This window comes from Zeus faber (genome assembly GCF_960531495.2).
Source record: "Zeus faber genome assembly, chromosome: 6".
Classification (NCBI taxonomy): domain Eukaryota; kingdom Metazoa; phylum Chordata; class Actinopteri; order Zeiformes; family Zeidae; genus Zeus; species Zeus faber.
In genome coordinates, this window is record NC_137201.1 from 29,003,704 (window position 1) to 29,024,918 (window position 21,215).

Below are 21,215 nucleotides of genomic sequence, written 5' to 3' on the forward strand. Positions count from 1 at the left end.
ATTCAAGGCAGATTGCATGTACTGTAGTTGCTGAGTATGAGAGACACCATTTAGAACAATTCAACCGGGTTAGGATTGGTAAATAGCGAACGTTTTCTAAAATTCCATAAATATCCATAAATGTTAAAATATCTAGCATGCGTCAGTGTCTTTGTCGTATACCTGCAGTGGGCCGCTGTGGGGCCAGAACCGGGCGTTCTGTTGATGTAATCCCGGACCGTCCGGACAAACTGGATCAGGGAGTGGGTGGTCTCTGGGACACCGTGGTCGGGCCACACCGTGTAGTGGAACTGTCGCACCAGCCTGGAGTAGCTCAGCTGATCCTCCTGACAAGTCCAGAACCGCACAGTAAATAATAATACCCCCTGTTCCAATGCCTCAATAGCATCGATAATGAGATAATATTTTGGGGAAGGTAGTTGGTGCTCTCATGAGATTTAATGACGGGAATTAAGGGTGGGTAATATTGCAGAGAAATAGCCTTCCTGTCTCATCCTCAAAGTAACATATTTACTTTATAACCAAATTGAATTGTCACATACGCTGCAGATCTTAAACTCTCGGATGGTCCACTCTGGCAGAACCGACTCAGACAGCATCTGGACGATCAGGTCTCCGTAGTACAGAGGGTCGTGGTCGAAGGGCCAGTAGTGGTCACACTTGACCTGCGGAGGAGGACGTTGAACGGAGGCATGTTCAGGTCGGATGCATTTCACAGTCCTACACTGCACAAAAACACTCCTATAGAGTCAATTACACTCTAAAACCTGTAAATCGAATGCAAAAATCTCAGTTCATGTTGAGGACATTAGCAGGAAAGCAGCTGATCCCTGACGCTACTCGCTGCCTCGGAGGGCTATTATTGGAAACTCAGAATCGCCCAGTTCAACCATAGTAATCTATGGTTAATGACTGGGAGCTTCCCAGAATAGGATACGTGTTCAGAGTTATGGTTCAGGGGAAAGCGTTTCTCAATCTATCATCCACGTCTATGGATGTTCTGTGGTGTCTCTGGGATTCAAACAAGCAACGTTCTGCTTACAAACTGCTTCCTTCTCAAACTAACATGGCCAGCCCAAAATGGCTGTGCCCAGCCTTGTGCCCTTTACTTTGCCTGAAATACACCTCCAGCTTCATATCCAGCTTTAATACACACCCTGCCTTTCTCCACACACTGGGTAACCATGACGACGTTGTGGACGTTTTGTTCCCAGACCATCTTCCAGAAGTCATCTTTCGTTCCAGGCAGAGGGCCCTGGGTGGCAATGTACTCCCTGCGGAAGTTGTTGCCCTGAAACACAATGTTTACCTTTAAATTTTAGTACCATCATGACAAAAACAACACCAACGTTCAAAACAACACCGCCTAGATAGTGGTGTATGAAAAATACATTCACCTGGGATTTTAATGTAATGGGGGGGGGAAAAGGAATTCCAAACATAAAAAAATCTAAACATTTTAAAGTTTCTAATGTAATATAATATAACTGGTTGATCAATAAACCGAGGAAAAGATCGATCGATCGATTGTATATTTAGATTGCCCTAAGACGATCCACAATGGTTTATACTACGCGTATCTCTGTCAGAATCACATTTGTTGCATTGGCCTGACACTCTCTCTAAGGCTGTACCTAATTCGTTCGTAGGAAAACATTTTCCTAAACACCACACTGCTAACTTGCCAAACATATTAAATCACGCGATGGAGCAGAGAGCTTACAGGAATGTAGCTGGCGTTGATGTAGTCGGAGCAGGGCTCATCGTCCACACAGGAAAGCTTCACCCGCGTTGAGTCATCTGAACAGCGAATAAATAAGAGAAGCTGAGTAAGACACTCGCCACATAAATAGCAGATGCAGAGCTGAGTGCTGTGCCGGTTGCCAAATAAAGGAGGGGTGTGGCCCTTTAACCCTGTGTAATCTCTTTTAATGCCTCAAACTTTGTTTTTTTTCCCCCCATTTTTTGTTGGCTCAATGGACCCCTCCCACTCACAGGGAAGGATGTTGTTGTATCGGTTTTTGCCGCGGTTCTCTGGCAGCAACGCCGTGTCCAGGGGCTGGTTACGACCCACCTCCTTCAGATCCTGACGGGAAGCAACAGGTTAAATTCAGCATGGTTGGAATGGTGACAGGGTGTTATAACCCCCCCCCAAAAAAAAAATCCTTTTCAAATAATGAGGAAATTACTATTTGTGTGAACAGCTTGACAGATACTGCCGATAAAGAGCGACTCACCCCATATTCCTCGGACAGAAAGTAGTTGGAGTCGGCCTGCAGCTTGTTGAAGTGAGACTCAAAGTTCACCACCTTGATGGGACTGGAGGGTTGGACACACAATTATCAGCACTGGAAAAATCCCAATGCTACAAACAAATAAGAACAGACTATTACGAGGCAGAGGAGGCCGGTCGGGGAGTCGGGTGAAATCAGTTTTTCCATATCGCATAAAACATAGAGCAGAAAAAATAAAAATAAATAAATAAAAATAAAATAAAATTAAAAAAACATACAGCAGGGAAGACAAAATTGCTTATTCAAACATTCTAGAGGTGTAAAAGTCGGTATTTACAAGTAGGAAGAAGTTGGGTATTGGGTGTGAGACACGTACCTAGAAATGCGCCGGTTGCTGAAACAGGATGGGACACATGTTAGTGACAATGTATTATCTTACTGTATTTGCTGTAAAATTTGGTGAAGCATACTGTATGTGGTTTATGACTATCTGTCGTGGTAGCAGTAGTGAAAGTAGTGGTATTTGTATAATACTGGTAGTATAATACCGCCCCCAGTAGTATAGTTTGTGTTGGCGTTCTACCAGTTCTATGTTTGGGTTTAATATTTATACCAGTGTTAAGAACTGTGTAGATAACGTGGTGGCGTGGTGTTCTTACCCCCTGGTGCCCATGTGCACTCCTGAACTGGACCTCTCTCTGGTCATGCTCATCCGAACCATCGGCCTCTCCTGCACACTCCTGTCAACACAAGGAAGCTCCTTCAGAACCTTTGGGGAGCGGGGAGACGTTATCTACGACAACATTCTTGTCCCGTTGGACACTGACGGGAGCCCAGTACCAGCACAGTCCTCGACCGGCTGGCCGGTGGGAGCTGCCCAGCACCACCACAGCTCACCGTCCGGTCCATGCAAAGATACTCACACTTTGCGGACCTTCTGCCTGCAGATCAGCAGAGCGGTGATTGCCACCATCATGGCGATGAGGAACAGGCCTGCACTGATGCCCTCAATCACACCACTGACTGGTTCTGAGGGGACAAGAGGGAGGGTGTTACCACCAAATACCAAATAACCAAATTACTATGACTACTTTACCACTGTAATTGATGCTACTACTGCACTATAGATACCATAGATAGATGTGACCATGTTTACTCGTATCATTATTCTCAGCTTTAACTCTTTATGATGGTAGTGAATGAGTTACTAGCCAGCACTGATAGCTTATCTTCTAAATTAACAGTTTTATAAGTATACAGTCTGTTTACTGCTGATGTTGTCCATCATCCTTAATCATTCTTGTCAGTCACCTTTCCGTCTTTGAATAGGAAAAAAGGCGTAGGCTTGTGAGAGTAAGTGCTTTTATAAATAAAGCCGAGCTGTGGAAAGCATTCCTACCAGCCTCTGTAACGACTGGAAGAGACAGATACGTGTCTGTGTAAAGAGGCGAGGTGGCTCCATTCTGGTCCTCGTCAAATAGCTGGGTGAAGGCACGGACGCTCAGCCTGCAGGGGGTGTAACGGAGATTTGCTCAATTAGCATGAACATTAATAACAATAACAATGCAAAGGAAAAAAAAAAAGGAACATTTATTTAGAGGTGACTGAAAATGAAATGAAATTATTCTGCATTCACTTTTCCCCCTCTAATGTCTCCATTACCTGTATGCGGTCTTGGATTTGAGCGGCCCATCGCAGAAGGAGTTTGGGCCGTTCGGCTCCTCCGCGTCCCAGTCTCTCAGGTCTCTGTCCTGCTTGCGGTCACACCTTCCCCCCAGATTGTCCATGCCCGACCCCAGGCAGATGTCGAAACTCTGGAACCTGCTGTCGGGGCCCTCGGCGCAGTGGCTGGGGAAGTAGCTGGTCTGGTAGGACTTGATAGAGCTGTTGGATTTGTAGTCCAGGTAGGAGGAGAGCGGGTGCTGCTGCTCTGGCTGGGCCGCGGTGATGTCTGCAAGGGTCGGGACAGAACAGAGGAGGCTGGATCAGCACCATGATCGTATTAGTCACCAGATTTCATTAGCAAGGATCATTCAATGAGTTTGCTGGTTTGTATTAAGTATGATGTGAAAGGTATCTTTATTGTGTCTCTAAAAGATAAAAAAAAACAACATAGCATGTCAGTGAAAAAAATATTTCATGCATTTTAAACATCATCTCACAGTGTAATAATTAATGTTTTTGACTTTCCAGGTTACACTTAATGGATTTGCAGTTACCTGGCTCCTCTAAATCTTCATTAAACGCGTTAAATCAAATTAACTACTGTCTGACAATTATTTCAAGTTTTATATTTATTTAAAACGAATAATCCGTAAAACAGGCAAGTGTAGCGCAGTGGCGTAAATGCATAATGGAGATGGGCATTTAAGCTCCGCCGCGCGTATAAAGATAAAAGCAGTGTGTTTTTGTGATTTTAGATGTATTTATTTTACTCCTTTTCCTAATTTAATGAAGCAAAAAAGCGATTGTCACTGACACCCCACCCCGACACACGGATTATTTACTTTGTCACATGGATAATTACCATTAGACGCAAAACAAGAGACGCAGATAGCGGCCGCAATCCACTCCGTGTGAATTTGCCCCTAGGTTCCGTGATAACAATATAATATGACGCCGCCGAAGAGGATGAGTTACAGTGACAGTCGCCCCAGCACCAGAATGCGCGCGTGTGCTGCTGAACTGTGGTCCAGTTTTCTCACCCTCTGACTCAGTCACCACCACGGTGAAGAAGCGCACGGCTCCATTGACGTCACTGAACCAGCTGCAGTTGAAGCTGAAGAAGATGGACGACTTGGAGACCACGGCCGTCCTTTCGTTGACTCGCGTGACGAGGGAGGGCAGCGGCGGACCTAGGCAAAGGTAAATATACTCACTTTAACTTATATTACTCTGAAGGTTTATTATTATGACTTAACCGCTGTAAAATACTCCATTAACCTCATTACGTCCCATTCACTTTGCCTTAAAGCTACTGTAGTGACATTTTGTTTTAAACTATTCTGGGCTAAATAGGTTTAGCCCAAATTGAAGCCCAAACGCCAAAATGAAAAACCAACATAACTTTACACATGATGGATGGATGCATTATCGAGTGTCGGAGGAGAGGATAGTACACTCTCAGGACAACATGGTGCCACACAGGAAGTGATGCGTTTGACAAATTAGAAAATATCAGAAAAGGGTTTTGTTCTGGTGGTCGCTCTGCTTCTGCAACCACTACGGAGGAAAGCCAGAGGTCCCGCTACGAGCCGGACTCACGGTCTATCATGGTGACCACGTTGTCGAGCGCCGCCTCGCTGGTCATGCGGTCGGAGATGACCTTGACGGAGATAGTGTAGCGCTTGTGTGGCTCCAGCTGCGTGATGAGGTAAACGGTGGAGTCGCGGCCGGTTCGCCGGGAGTAGACCAGGGTCCGCGAGTCCTGGTGGAGGCAGTCGATGGTGTAGGAGTCGTAGTCGGCCTCCGGGGGCCCCCAGGAGCAGGAGATGGAAGTGGAGCTCTGGGGCCGGCAGTGGAGGCTGTGAACCCGCTCTGGTTCTGATGGAGGAAGAGGATGGAGGATGAGAATAAAACAGAGAATAAGTGTATAATAATTAACTTATATTTTAATATATTGTAGAATATATAGGGATGCACCGATTTATCTGCTGTGCATCGGTATCAGCCGATATTCACCTTGTTGACTGCCATCGGCATTTCGGCAAATAAGATAACTTTCACCAATACAGTGGCAGATGTTTACCCAGTGTTTCCCACACATAGGCTTTACTTGGGCAGGCCGCCCAGGTATATTCAAAGTATATTCGGCGACCAATTTTAGCATTTTTTATTAATTTTTTTAATCCCAAGACGTGGACACGGCTCTCTGCAGCGCTCCAAGCAGGAAGTGATACTGCTTTCATGAAACTCGGAAAACTGTAAGCGATGCTGCGTTCAGGGTAGGGATCTAACGGTATAGCGTTTTAGGGTATACCACGGTATCAGGCAACCACAGTTCTGAACCGTAAGCCTTTCCCTGTAATACTGTGGCCACAGTATAAATTCATGTTGCTAAATTGAAGATGTAAACTTTAAGTCACCTCACCTTATGTTGCCGCTGCGTGGTAGCAGACGGACAAATGTTGTAATAATGGGTGAGTGATGAGTAATTTCCTGATTTTAGTTCTGCTCTATATCATTTACCATCAGTCACTGGTGTGGCGGGGCGCTCTCAATCATTGTTTCATGCAGTTATTGTGCAACGCTGCTGCCACCTACTGGTGCGGATGCTCTTGTGGATGGGTAGGCTGTAGGTGGGCTTGGTCCCGGGCTCCGTGGCCCCGCTGACGGTACGCAGGCTGAAGTTGTAAAGCCGTCCGGGGTACATGCCCCCCAGGATGCGGCTGCCGGAGGTCGGGGTGTGGTAGGGGTTGACGATAGACAGTGGGTCCTTTGGCGTCCACTGCAGGTCAAAGTCGTCATAATCAGAGTTGACTGGCCCGTCCCAAGTGATCTCCACCGAGGTGTTAGTCACCCCGCCGAATAAGGAGGTCGGAGGTCGAGGGGCTGCGTGAGAAATGGAAACCAAAATTAAGGAGATTGTGATTGATAAAGTTTAAAATTTTTCAGATTTTTTAAAATCTGACATCAAGACTTCTCTTCAGGGTTAGCATAGCCGTTTGGTATTTCTGCTGATGAACATTTTGAATAAAGAGGACATGGCTGTCAGTGGAGGTAATGATAATAAATGTTTCTCAAAATTACCAATAGTGATTTTGAGCATGGTATTTTTCACTCATACTTGAGAAAGTAATTTCATCAATACTTCAATTAGGATACATTTTCCCACCACCCATTCTCCCTTTGCCCGTCCACCTTACCCGTTCGTCCCGAGGTGGTGGTTCTGTGGGCCAGCTCTCCGCTCTGGGTCAGCACCTCAACCCGATATTGGCGACCAGGGATGAGTCTGGGAAAGAGGAACTCTGTGACCTCTGACCTCAACCTCTCCTGGGCCTGCTGCGCGCCGTCCGGACTGTAGAGTGACAAAAGATAGCCGCTCAGCTCCCCTTCCGGCCGATCCCAGCTCACCCTCAGCTCCTCTGTCTGGTTGGCGCTCTGGGCGTGCAGGAACCTCACAGGCCCGGGAACTGGAGGGGGGGGGGGGGGGGGGCAGCCAATTAAATATAGCCAATAGCCAATTAGTGGGAAGGAAGTTTGAATAAAGAGACAGCCTCACCAGTCCTGGCCCAGATGGCGGAGTCATTGGTCTGACCTCCGCTGCGAGTCAGCACCACCATCTTGTATTGTGCGCCTGGCGTCAGGCCTTTAAATGAGCACTCCTGAGTGTTGGTCGGCCTGCCACGTTGCTCCTGCAGCCCGTCTTCCCCTCGAAACAAGTTAATGTCGTAAGCCTCAAACTCGCCCTCTGGGGGCGACCACTGGAAGGACAGGCTGGTGGTCGTGTTGGCCTTGATGGACAGGTCAGTGACGGCGGCAGGATCTGAGTAGAGGAACAAATTGTCTTAAAATGTAGAATTTGAAAGTAAAAAAAAAAAACACAGAATAGGAAAGAGCATTGCGTGTTCTATTCTTTTTATTTATTAATTGCTGAGATATTGTATTCAAATAGAACGTCTCTTCGAGTAAAGTTTATTGAAGTCAGAGTAACAGTAGCCGAGCAAAACACCGACACTCTGAAAATACTAAATTACCTATTATTTATTCAATCTGTGTATAATTTTTGCCCTTTATTACAGGTATTCCTCACTCAACGAGATGCAGTTTAAAATTGTTGGATGTCTAGGTGGACGCTGACCAACTAAAGTATTTTTGTCAAGAGTGTTTTGTCAATGTTTTGTCAAGCGACAGCGTATAACAGAGTAGACTTTACTTGTGCGGGCTTCTGTGCTGACAAGCGGGCTGCCAACCCCTCCGCTGGTGGTCTGGACCAGCACGCTGTACTTTTTGCCCGGGATGAGCCCGTCGAAGCGCTGCTGGGTGTGGCCGTAGGGTTGGGAGGAGTTGGCCACCAGGCCGCCCCGCCCGTCCAGGAGCTGCAGGCTGTAACCATCTGCGATGCCCAGAGCCTCCTGCCAGGCGACCGTCAGGCTGCTGGTGCTGTGACGGCCGTCCGCCTGTAGGCCTGACACCGCCGACGGAACTGCGGGTTGAGAGAGGGGTTCGGAGCTCAATACACCTTTTGATTATACACGGCAGTGATTCCCAACATTTTTCATATCAAGGACCGTCAATTTGACAGGGAATGGGGTTTGGGACCTAATCCCTGTCAAACTGAAGGTCCTTGATAGACGACGATAAAAGTTATCGTTGGATATGATTTCATCCAAACCTCCGCACCTGTCTTTACTACCGTAAGGAAGGTAACAGTGAAGCTATTTATCAAAACAATCGTTATCGTACATTTTCTAACTGTGCTAACATCTTGTCAATGAAATAACGGTGAAGTTGAACTAATAATCATTTGGCTGGAGACTCCATTGAACCCCTGGAAGGACCCCTGGGGGTCCCCAGACCGCACATTGAGAACCACCGCTCTATGGTACTTGTGTCTCTGTATTGCTATTATTAATGTCGAGTATATCAAATAGTATCTCCTCGACTTTCCCCCCAGTGTTTGCGCAGACCTGTGCGTGCGCTGGCGGTGTTGTTGTTGACCAGCTCTCCGCTGATGGACTGCACCGTGACGTTGTACAGCTGCCCCGGCTGCAGGGAGCCGAAGCTCAGCTCGTTGTGGTGTTTGGGGACGGGGCGGAGGTCCAGCCGCCGGCTCTCCCTGTAGAGAGACACCACGTAGCTGTCCACGTCCCCCTGTCCCGGGGTCCAGCTCACCGACAGGCTGGTGCTGCCGCCGTTGTTGCTGACGTGGATGTTCTTCACTTTGCTGGGCACTTAATAAGGAGACAAAGTACGCAGCGTAAGGTGTAAGTTTCTTGTTTAAGTGAGTTTACTGTTCATTTTATACACGTTTTTTTTGTTTTGTTTTTTTGAGCTTTCAATGAGGACATGTTTTCTCCAAGTATTTCAGAGAGTTGTGGATGATTTTGTATCAAATCACGTGGACAGACTGCACGTGCCCTATGGTGGAAATGATTACATTCTCATGGTGCTCAAGCTCTTGAACTGGATGGTATATGTTTTAACTTGGCTTTTGTTTGAAAAATGGGCCATTCCATCCATGTGATAAAGAGCAACACAACTTGACTTGACTTAAAAAACATTTTCGGGCGATGGGCAGCAGGGGGTGCTCTTTCCCTAAAAAACATGATACGCGCTGCCTCTGGTTCCTCCAGCAGGAACCATTTCATGAACCGGTAACCTTACTTCTGGGTACTTAGGAAACTGAATCGGTTTTCTCGGGACTTTTTCGTGTATGACCCCCCCCCCGCACCGACTTTAATAGGCGAGTACTGCCCACTCCCCTAAAGGTCTGCACCATCAAAGATACTTATAATCCTAATAATAAACCAGTCCTTCTCTGTTAGACCTTCTATTACTAGGTTACAGAAAGTACTGTAAAAAAAAAAATAATAATAAAAATAAATAACTACAGAAGCACATCAGCAGGACAAACCCAGGTTGAGTCTAACCTGTGCGGCCCTCTACGAACTGGGTCCTCTGGTTGGGGCCGCTGAAAGTGGACACCAGGATCTTGTAGAGGCGTCCGGGTGTCAGGGAGGTGAGGACGCACTCTCCCACACCGCTGCCCAGCGTGACGGGCGGGAACACCTTCATGTCGTTAAACAGCAGCTGGACCTCGTAGTGGTCCACGTCGCCGGGAGCAGCCAGCCAGGTGATGCTCAGGTCCTCCGTTCCCTGGCCGACCACAGACAAGGACCGCACTACCGCCGGGACTGGAGGACGGAAGGGGAGGACGAAGGGTGGTCAAATGCTGGATATCTCATCGAGGGATATCTTATCTTATCTTAGGCCGTTTCTCACATGTCCTGCCGTCGGTAGAGGCGCTGGTCTGGTAATGTCCGCTCCAGGTGCTGACCACCACTGTGTACAGGCGGCCGGGCACCAGGCCGGTGAACACACACTCGCTCTGCGTCTTGGCCACCGTCTGGTTCTGGTGGAAGATGTTGTTGTGACTGATGACCACCTGGTAGAAGTCAAAGTCTCCGGCCGCGCGGCGCCAGTAGACCTTCAGGTAGTCGTCCCGCGCAGCGTGCGTGGCGGTCGGGTTCTGGACGCTGGACGGCTCTGCAGGGCGGGGGGCGGGGGGCAACAGGGGAGACGGCCATTTGAATTTCTGGAGTTTTGGTGACTGTGGCTGGTCCATAAGATTTACGTGTGATGTCATCACATTTATATACCACGTACAGACACACGCACACACATACACACACACACACACACACGCGCGCGCGCACACACACACTCACGTGTTCGTTCCTGGACGACTGTGTGGTTTTCGTACACGCCGCTGCGCGAGGTGATGGAGATGTTGTAGAGGCGTCCCGACACCAGGGAGTTGAAGACGCACTCTGGACTGGACTTGGACACAGCCAGCGTGTGGACCGTCTTCTCGTGGTCCCGCAGGGCCACCAGGTAGCTGTCCACATCGCCTGGTGCCGGACGCCACGACACGCTGAGGAAGTCCATACGCCCGTTGTTACTGACCGTGACCTCACCCACCGCGGCCGGGACTGAGGGGACAGGAAGGAGAGGGAGAAATGAGTGTGGGGAAAAAAAAACCCCTTCCTATAGGCTGCACGAAATGTAAATGTTTAATATTGTTTTTAATGTTGTGTGTATTTTGTGCTTTCTGCTGCCTATCCTGGACAGGCCTTCCTTAAAACAGAGATTCTTCATTTTAATTGGAATTCCCTGGTTAAATAAAGGTTAAATGAATAAAAAACAAAATCTGTCTTTTATAGGTGAAGGGGACAAAGCTCCATAGTGAATGTTACCCAGAGATGAATACTGTTCTATGCTTTTTTGTAATATGTCCTTGATTTTGAGGTATAGTTTGTGATATTTTTGTGATCAGCTTAAAATCTGTATTTCATTATTTTATACATTGATTGTCTTCATGTTGGGGGCTTTATTTTCTGTTCAATGTTTGTGATATTGATCTCCTTGACTTCTTTTTTGCGTGAATGTGAAAAAATAAAACTCGATTGAGAGAGAGAGCGAGCGAGAGAGAGAGAGAAAGAGAGGGAGAGGGAGCTAGAGAGAGAGAGATACAGAGAGAGAGAGAGAGAGAGAGAGAGAGAGAGAGAGAGAGAGAGTGAGAAAGAGAGAGAGAGACAGAGAGCAAGCGAGAGAGAGAAAATCATTTAAACAGCCAACACTTATCGTACAAATACAAAATACAATATGATCTATTGTTTTGGGGTTGCCAACAAATTACTCTTACTATCAGTATTGTTTGATCGTAAAACTGTGTCTATTACGCAACTTCATGGTTATCAAACAGGGCTATCGAGATAATTAGATATGAAGTAACTTTCGAGTATTTTATAGAAAAACAGACCTTCCAATCAAGCAACTGCTTATTTCTGCTAATTATACAGTTTATACTGTTGTGGTCAAATTCTACAGGGTTTGAGATTGTCAAAAGAGAACTAGTTTGTTTGTGGTTTGTTATGTACTGCCGTTCCTTTCCATCGGCTTTGATCCTTTGTGGGTCTTGATGTTCTACACACCATGTTCCAGGCACTTTCCAACAGCAGTAAAAGTGCTCTGGCTGGAATTTAACAATGCACAGTGGAGCTCCATCCTCTTCCCTCGCAAACGGGAAGTCTTTGATAGACGGACCTTGATTTTATTTTTTATTTATTTTTTGTTGCCTGGGCGGCACTTCCTGTAAATTCCAGCCGAATTCCTGTTGCATCAGATAAGAGTCGGTTTTCAATAATATCCTCCTTGTGACTTTTCCTTCACAAAGAGCTGTTTGCATCCTGTCAGTCAACATTGTGTTGGAGACCAGCGGGGTGCAGGGAAAATTAAAGGGACGCACAATTAAGCTTGACCTCAGCGCTTCACTGTGTTGGGACCAACGGCTGTTTACATCGGCGGGCAACGTGATGCTATTCACTCTTGAAGCACATTTTTGGAATGCGAAATAGGTCGTCGCCATTAGATGCCTAATGGAGCCAGAGACTCCGCAGCAGAGGCCAGCATTGACAGAGCAGCTTTCACTCCGATCCCCAAACCATTTTTAAATACAATTTAGAAAACTTACGTTTAATATAATACATTCAGACAAAAAACACTGAGTTGGATGTTAACCTGAAGCGAAGCACGTACGTCACAGAAAGGCATTGTAGTTTGAAATAAGAATTTGGTCTGCACGCCATTGATCTACATGGGAAAAGGGCGGATTAAGAACTGTTCTGAAACCAGCCAATAGAGAGCACAGTCTATCATGATATCTGCTTATATATTAAAAATGATGTGTATAGGAAGACTAAACAACTTCCAATCTTAATCATCCTCAATTCAATGGGGGTTGTAAAAAATAACAGGAACGCACGTGAAAAAGGAGCTTAACTTTGAAGCAACCGCAATCAGCAGCACTTTGATACGCAAGTTTTCAACGAACCAAGAGGCGGCTCACAGAGCTCAAAGGAGGCCAAACAACAGTCTCCTGCCAGAGCATCGGTCACAAACACGTCAGGGCTCTTTTCACTAACACGTCATTCTCACCGGTGCGTCCCTCCGTCACCGTCTGCCGCGACGTCAGGCCGACTCTGACAGTGGTCACCACCACCCTGTAGAGGGCGCCGGGCCGGAGCGCCAGGAAGCTGAGGTTGGTGGTGTCGGCGGCCACGCTTTCGTTCTTGATGACGGTGCTGTCGTGCACCAGGAGGACGCGGTACGAGTCCAGGTCACCCTCCGCCCGCTGCCACCGAGCCTGCAGGCTGTTGGTGCTTCCTCCATTGTAGAGCTGCAAGCCCATCACCTGGGCCGGAGCTGGGGGAGGATTAGAAATTGGGTAAAATTTGTAAAAAGGTCGAGGAGGTGGAAGACAAAATCAGTTTGGAATGAGAAAATCTGTTAACGTGGTATCACCCTTTCATGGAGTACAAACATCATTAAAAAGCGGATTTTTTTTTTTGACAGAAGTGTCCTTGGAAATAAAATGTAATGTAAAAATAAAATGCGGGGATGGTGGCTCAGGAGGTAGAGGTGGTCGTCTCGTGATCTAAAGGTTGCTGGTTGGATCCCAGGCTCCTCCTGCTAGCATGCTGTAGTGTCCTTGAGCAAGACACTAAACCCCTAATTGCTCCTGATGGCTGCGTCCGTCAGTGTTTGAATAATTGTAAGTCGCTTTGGATAAAAGCGTCTGCTAAATGTAATGTAACACTCTGTGTTTAATATAATTTGTTGTACATAATTCACAAATACTTCTGAATATGAAACGTAAACCAATTTACATGATTTTAAATTCAAATGTGACGTTTATTTTCTACAGATAATTACATTTTTTTTACCTATGATGATTTATTTACTAATTATATTCTACTAATAGACTGTTTATATACATAACAATGTATATAATAATAATAATAATAATAATAATAATAATAATAATAATATATACTGTACATTAATATACATAACTATATTCCCTTTCTTTTTTGTACCCCCACTTTGTATTGTGTTTTTGACTCTTATTTTATTTTATTTTATTTATATTATTCGATTCACTAACTGCATTACGTTTTAGGAATCAGTTAGTTTCACTTAGTTATCTACAGTAGGTAGGAATTAGGTTAGCTATTATGTTCGGCTTAGTAACTATTGTGCATAACCTCCGGGGGCGTTGTCAAGACATTTCACTGCATATATGTATGAACGTGTGTATATGTATGTGACAAATAAACCTCTTGACTCTTGAATCTTGTTTATTAATATTTATTTACTCACTGGTCCACGTGCTGACGGAAGCCGAGCTGCTGTGGTTTCCGCTGACGGTCATGACGGTGACGCTGTACAAGTGTCCCGGCGTCAGGACGTTGAAGGTGCACTCCCTGGCCTCCCAGGGCAGGCGGCGCTCGGACACCACCCTGGGCACGGCGACCTGCGTGAGGACCACCGAGAAGCCGTCCCACTCGCCCGCCGGACGGTTCCACAGGACGCTCAGCGTGGTCTCGTCGAAGTGCCGAATGAAGAGCTGCAGGACGGCGCGGGGAGCTGGAGGAAGCAGAGGAAGGAGGGAGAGTAGTTAACGCGAGAAAATAGAATAAATGTATGACAAGGATAGTGTGTGGTGAGATTATTATATTTTGGCAAATTTACATATAATATGAAGTATTTTTTAAATGTAGAAGAAATCATAAACTGTAACGAGATGTGTAAAAAAAATGCATACGTGTTTTTTTTTTTTTTTTTTGAGCAAACCAACTCACCCAATCTTCCCAGACAGACCGCAGTATTACCCAGAATGCCACTCTGTACCGTGACCTCTGCCCTATAGAGCCGGCCTGGCACTAGGCCGAGGTCAGGACCGGAGAAGGAGAACTCCGTGGCCGGTTTGCCCACCGTCTCGTTGGCCAGCACCACAGAGTCGTTCCACAGCAGGATGCGGTAGTTCTCCCAGTGGCCGCTCGGGGGCGACCAGGTCACTCTGAGGGAGGTGATGTCCTTCGCCGCCATGAACAACCGGGACACCTTGTCCGGGACTGAGAGGGGGAAAAGTAGGAGGGAGGGAGGGAGGGAGAGACAGACAATCATCAAATGATGAGTTTGCATTGCTGAAAAGCAGTTCTGACGTTTCGTTTTCCAGGCTTCGGCTGAAGTTGGTTTGGTTGGTTACTTTTTCAATCCCAACACAATTCGTCGTCGTGCACTTTAAGTGTGGGGTGATAATGAGCGCTGATCCCATGCAATACTCCTCCTCAGCGGTTCAAAAACTGTTTTTTTCAATTCTTGCCAGATTAAGTGAGTAGGTGGAGTCGTAAAGAAATTACATTCTAAAGAACATAAATGTCCATGTTTTAATTCATCTTAATGTAATAATGCAATTATAAAACTCAAGATAAATTCTGCTCACTTGAAGTTTTTATTAAAAAAAAAAAAAAAAAAAAAAAATTCTTCTGGTTTTGCCACTTTATTTTTTTCTTTCTGTAAGCTTTTCATTTAATTAATGCTCTTGGCATCGGCATTCTGTCAGTGAGTCGTTTCCCTAGACAGTCATCCTAGCCTGGTATCCGATACCAGCACTGCTTTTACATTCACCTGTGCTCCCCGTGGCGGTCGTTTCGGCACTCTTCCCTCCAGCCTGTGTCCTGACGCTCAGCCGGTAGCTCCGTCCGGGCGTCAGAGCCTGGAACAGGACCTGGCTGGCGTTGGGGGCCAGGCTGCGCTCCAGCGGCGGCAGGCCGGGCGTCGACAGCGTCACCAGGTAAGCGTCCGCACCCCCGCTGGCAGGCGTCCAGGAGCCAGTCAGGGAGTCCAAACTGCCGTTGTTGTCCAGCCGCAGATTTGACACGGCGGCAGGGACTGGGAAGGGATGCGTTAAAAGAAAGGTCAAAGATGGTGGGATTTTTAATCCGGGCCGAGAGAAATTTCAAGCGGCGAGGCCCATCTCCTGCCCGTGCGCGTCTATGGACCACAATAGCCATTTTGAAAAACAGATATTTCTGTTTTGTTCGGTATCTGTCAACGGGAGTGAAAATTGTTCTCGTAAAATCTTCAAAGAAAAAACCCTTAAACAGATTGTTGGGGTTTTTTTTGCACTCCCCGGTGTACCCGAACTTTGGGAGAAGAGGAATAACAGTTGCTTCTTTTAGCAGGAAAACTTAGCGATCACCTGCGATTCCACACTCAGGCTCAGACTTAAAAAAATGTTTTTTTGCCAATTTATACCAAATCTCACAAAATTTCACAGATGCGTTCACTGTTATTCAAAGCCATTCTCTGTAGATAACAGCCCTTCTAAGGCTACATGATAGCATTTTTTTTTCCAACATGCTTTGTTTGGATATTGATATCTTGGGTGGGGGGAGTTGCAGCCATCTGCAGACAGAGGAAGGGTGTGGAGGACAACAGTATAAAATATCTTGGAAGGGGTAACAGCGAGTGTGATTGTGTGTGAGAGTTAAAACATTTAGGATTGCACTTAAGCACAATGAGAAGCTGCAGCAGAGCGTCCCAATAGTAAATCATTCAGTGAGGTTGTGCTCTAAACATATATATTCAATGGGAACATAAAAAAATAAAAACATGTATTAATGGTTAAGATTACATGGGCTTCAAGCCAAAATCCCCATCAAACACTTTCACAATAAAATGGAAGCTTTTTTGGTGCGATACCTGTGAGGGCTCGCACGGATACGGGGCTCTGCAGACCGGCCGCTTCCGTTACCACGGTGACGGTGTACAGGGTCCCCGGCTGCAGGTTAGCGAGCTGGGCGGAGCTTGTGGCGTTCGTCAGGGTCAGGTTCCTCACCACTGCCCCCTCCTGGTCACTCAGCAGGACACGGTACAGCTCCGTCCTGCCTGGACCGGCCTGCCAGGTAGCGCTGAGGTTGCTGGGGGCGGAGGAGGAGACGTGGAGGCCGCCGACGGTTGAGGGAGCTGGGAGGAGGAGATGGAGAAATGTTAGAGCTCTGGATCAACTTCAAATTAAAGTCAAAGGTCGCAATAGACAACTTTTCAACTTTCCGACCTAGCGTCAAACGCATCGCTCTAGGTTTTCCCGTGTCAAATTTCAAAGTGATGGTACTCTAAATATAACGTTTGTTACGTTATATTTCATACTCAAAGCCAGAGCGCTCCGTGGAAACGATCAACACCACTTTGGGAATAAGAGAGAAGAAAGAAGCAAGTTCACTGAAGAGGTCAATTGAAATTGTCACAATTTTTGTTTCATTTTATTTTGTTTGGTTGCGCGTTCATAGACGTAGACGCCGCATTGACTGCTTCGGCCCGTCGCCGCGATACGCCAACGCCGTCGCCGCCACATTGGAATGGGCAAGACTGGACTACAAGTAAACAGGGGGAGATGCGATTTTTCTGGATAAAAAGCACTTGTTATTTAACGTTTATATTTCTCAACCAATGCGTTGGTTTTTATATTGAAGGGTTTATGATCTACGTGGAGTAGCTTGCTCCACCGTCCGCCATTTCCACTAATGGTTGTACATTGTTGATGCACTTCCTGCGATGCGCTGCCGCTAATACATCATTTTCCCGGGGATTCGTACCCGGTGGCAGTCCGAATTGCATAGTGATATGTAGGCTTATAGGGAACCAATCTAGAGGCAGGTGGTGTCATTATTCTATAGCCATTACACTGTGCAATCATCATTAACTCCGTAATGATAAATAAAATAAAAAAGTTGTCTATTGCCCCTTTAATGTTATGTTACACAAGTAAAATGATGTTGAAGTGGTTTCTAGGAAGACCTTTAAACCACCGATCTACAAGTTATGCGTATCTCTAATGTTGAAATATTTCTTATTGTTCTGCTTTTCTATTGCTGACATTCATTTTTACTGTGTTGAATTGTACCATATTGTATTTGTGTTCTCCATTTGTATTGCATTTTATTTTATATTGTGTTTGCATTCTCCATTTGCATGGTATTTTGGTTTGTATTTGTATTCTTCAGGGCACCACCAGAAAAGGATAACAGCTCGTTGCCGTTTCCCCTGTTTACATAACGGCATCAATCCGTCTCGGACAATAATAATACCATAAAATATATTTTTTAAAGGACCGTGACAAAGCTTTCCAAGTCGTGACTCACTCATTCATGACTTCCACGGGGACTCTGTGCTGGTTTTAGTGTGACACTGGCAAGTGGTTCCTAATTCGGCAGCGTTTTTTTTCTCCCTCAACATCACAGCACTTCCTTCAAGACGAGCGTGAACATTCCACAGCGGAACGATTCTATTAAAAGGGCTCAGTGTGACCAGGCAGCATATAAATACACATGGAAACATCAAAAGTTCCCACACGGACGAATGCATTGAGCGCAACGCGGTGCTGCTGTGGTGCACGTCATTGTCTCTTTGTATCTTTTATGAAACATGTTCATCCTGTCCCCGTACAGTCCAACACGGTGCTCCGGGCCGACACATGTTCCTTTAAGCGCTGGACGCTCGACAGGGTTATTAATAGACAAACCCGAACATATACAAAAAAGTGATATATGACTATAGCTGCGTGTGAACTATGGGGCGGTGTAAACATGCGGTTAAATGAGTACGATTAAAATCCAAAAAGATCAAGACGTCTCGCTTAGTATATTATGAAAGCGGGTGAGAGCTAGTGTTATCGGGTGCTTTTGAAGTATAAGAGTCCATGCTACTAGAATTTGAAGTTCCCCTGTTGATTTCTTTGGCACATACAAAGCGTGGCCATATTGCTTTTACTGGTTGCGGCTACAGGCTGTATCACAAAATGATGAGCTTTGCCGATTTCAAAGTTATTCCTTTAATGTACAGATCCATAAAGGGTCCGGCATCACCAGGTTTATGTAAGATTATTAGGCCTTACACACCAAGGTGTTTATTCCCCACACAGAGGCTCGAACCCACTGTGCTCTACCTTACAAACACCCTTCTTGCATTCACGATAGAGTCAAACTCTCACAAAAGGATTCGCAAAGCACCCGCAACAATGGAATACAACGCTGACTGTGCTGCCATGCAAAAGCCTCTCAGTGCGCTGGCGCTGTTTGCGTGTATTTAAAGAGGTATTATTCAGACATTTGGCCCCTTTTACATGCAAGTGAGCCTTGTTGCAAAAAAGGCCAGATTCACAAACACCGGCGCTGATAGCCACAAGCAGTTGGAGTGAAATGGTAACTGCGCGAGACCGAAGAAAAAGGCAGCGGTGGGCAATCCTCTTCAGAGAGCTGGTGCAATTGAAGCGCATTTATAAGGGATATCACACCCAGACTTTCCTGTTATCTCTAAATAATATTTTGACATTATTATTAGAGGGTCCAGCCCACAGGGCTGGAACCATATTGTTATTGCTCAAATTATTATTATTATTATTATTATTAATGTTCTTGGCATTTTTTGGGCTAAAAGTATCTGAAACACGGCAACCGCAGTAGGCACGTTTTGTGTACATGATAGCAATTTTTTTTTCAACATGCTTTGTTTTGATTTTTATATCTTTAAAGTATTATTGGTCATTTAAACAGATTAACAGTATTAAACAGTGCAGGCGGGGGCTGGGGGGTGGGGGGGTACTGTGGCAGCCATCTGCAGACAGAGGAAGGGTGTGGAGGACAACGGTCTAAAATATCTTGGAAAGGGCAACGGCGAGTGTGTATGTGTGTGTGTGTGTGTGCGTGTGTGTGTGTGTGTGTGTGTGTGTGTGCGTGCGAGGTGACGGGAGTGCAGCAATGGAAAGTAAAACAATGAGCAGTAAAACAAGCCGCACCGAGTGAAATATAATCTCCTACAGTGCGTCTGATAACTGAGGCGAGAAACTTACAGAATATGTACTTATTTAACTATTATTTAGTTAAATAATGTCAAAATTTACATTTTTGATAGCTGCCTTTCACAGGACTGGGTATCAAACTTTGATTATGGTATAGACCAAAAAGCATCAATACTATGTAATTTTCTTTTTGCGAAAAGGGAGGTAGTCTGTTTCTAGTTTCTAGTTTGTTTTAGCCCAAACAGCTGATTGGCGGAAGCGCAAACGAGTAAAAAAAAACAAAAAACTGTCTTGAAACCATTTTTGCCAGTTTCTGTTTTCGTAAAACAATGTTTGTTCAAGGGTTAAAGCATTTAGGATTGCACTTAAGCACAATGAGAAGCTGCAGCAGAGCGTCCCAATAGTAAAGCGTACAGTGAGGTTGTGCTATAAACAGATAAATTTGATGGGCACATTAAAAAAATGAATATTAATATTAACGGTTGAGATTACATGGACTTCAAGCCAAAATCACCATCAAACACTTTTACAATAAAATGGAAGCTTTTTTGGTTCGATACCTGTGGCGGCTCGCACGGATACGGGGCTCTGCAGACCGGCCGCTTCCGTTACCACGGTGACGGTGTACAGGGTCCCCGGCTGCAGGTTAGCGAGCTGGGCGGAGGTTGCGGCGTTCGTCAGGGTCAGGTTCCTCACCACTGCCCCCTCCTGGTCACTCAGCAGGACACGGTACAGCTCCGTCCTGCCTGGACCGGCCTGCCAGGTAGCGCTGAGGTTGCTGGGGGCGGAGGAGGAGACGTGGAGGCCGCCGACGGTTGAGGGAGCTGGGAGGAGGAGATGGAGAAATGTTAGAGCTCTGGATCAATTTCAAATGAAAATTGTTAAAGGTGTGAAATAAAAAAGGTTTTCTGGATAAAAAGCACTTTCTATTTAACGTTTATATTTCTCGACCAATTTCAACGAGTCGTTTTTATATTCAAGGGTTTATGATCTACGTGGAGTAGCTTGCTCCACCGTCCGCCATTTCCACTAATGGTGGTGCGTGTTAATGCACTTCCTGCGACAGGCTGCCGTAAATACATCATTTTCCCGGGGATTCGTACCCGGTGGCAGTCCGAATTGCATAGTGATATGGAGGCTTATAGGGAACCAATCTAAAGGCAGGTGGTGTCATTATTCTATAGCCATTACACTGTGCAATCATCATTAACTCCGTAATGATAAATAAAAGCAAAAAAGTTGTCTATTGCCCCTTTAATGTTATGTTACACAGGTAAAATGATGTTGAAGTGGTTTCTAGGAAGACCTTTAAAGCAATGATCTCCAGCCATGTGCAATGTGAATCATCTAGCTTTTTATTCCGACCAATCACTGCACAGACTGTATTGGAGGCACTGCAGTTTTTCCACAAGGTGCTGGTTTTAATGGGACATTGGCGAGTGGTTCCTAATTCGGCAATGATTTTTTTCCTCAGCATCACAGCACTTCCTTCAAGATGAGCGTGAACATTCAACAACAACCCTATTGGCTGGGACCCTATTGTTATTCCTCAGATTTGTATTATTATTAATGTCCTTGGCATTTTTCAGGCAAAAAATATCTGAAACACGGCAACC

At 45.8% G+C, this 21,215-nt stretch overlaps 1 protein-coding gene across 2 annotated transcripts in view; it reads right to left on the reverse strand.

Moving 5' to 3' along the window:
- ptprbl (protein tyrosine phosphatase receptor type B, like) overlaps positions 1–21,215 on the reverse strand; it is a 41,618-nt gene that overhangs the window by 2,565 nt on the left and 17,838 nt on the right. For both annotated transcript variants that reach the window (XM_080002469.1, XM_080002470.1), the window contains 27 exons: positions 20,160–20,423; positions 16,506–16,769; positions 15,429–15,692; positions 14,600–14,872; positions 14,118–14,384; positions 12,894–13,160; positions 10,625–10,888; positions 10,179–10,442; positions 9,827–10,090; positions 8,864–9,127; positions 8,110–8,379; positions 7,456–7,719; positions 7,100–7,366; positions 6,498–6,785; positions 5,499–5,777; positions 4,940–5,089; positions 3,897–4,185; positions 3,634–3,740; positions 3,158–3,263; positions 2,894–2,974; positions 2,611–2,628; positions 2,238–2,319; positions 1,996–2,086; positions 1,724–1,800; positions 1,157–1,291; positions 543–665; positions 163–326 (listed from right to left, as the gene is read on the reverse strand). In XM_080002469.1, coding sequence (XP_079858595.1) covers positions 163–326; positions 543–665; positions 1,157–1,291; positions 1,724–1,800; positions 1,996–2,086; positions 2,238–2,319; positions 2,611–2,628; positions 2,894–2,974; positions 3,158–3,263; positions 3,634–3,740; positions 3,897–4,185; positions 4,940–5,089; positions 5,499–5,777; positions 6,498–6,785; positions 7,100–7,366; positions 7,456–7,719; positions 8,110–8,379; positions 8,864–9,127; positions 9,827–10,090; positions 10,179–10,442; positions 10,625–10,888; positions 12,894–13,160; positions 14,118–14,384; positions 14,600–14,872; positions 15,429–15,692; positions 16,506–16,769; positions 20,160–20,423 — 5,446 coding nt within the window. The remainder of the gene's footprint in view (positions 1–162; positions 327–542; positions 666–1,156; positions 1,292–1,723; positions 1,801–1,995; positions 2,087–2,237; positions 2,320–2,610; positions 2,629–2,893; positions 2,975–3,157; positions 3,264–3,633; positions 3,741–3,896; positions 4,186–4,939; positions 5,090–5,498; positions 5,778–6,497; positions 6,786–7,099; positions 7,367–7,455; positions 7,720–8,109; positions 8,380–8,863; positions 9,128–9,826; positions 10,091–10,178; positions 10,443–10,624; positions 10,889–12,893; positions 13,161–14,117; positions 14,385–14,599; positions 14,873–15,428; positions 15,693–16,505; positions 16,770–20,159; positions 20,424–21,215) is intronic.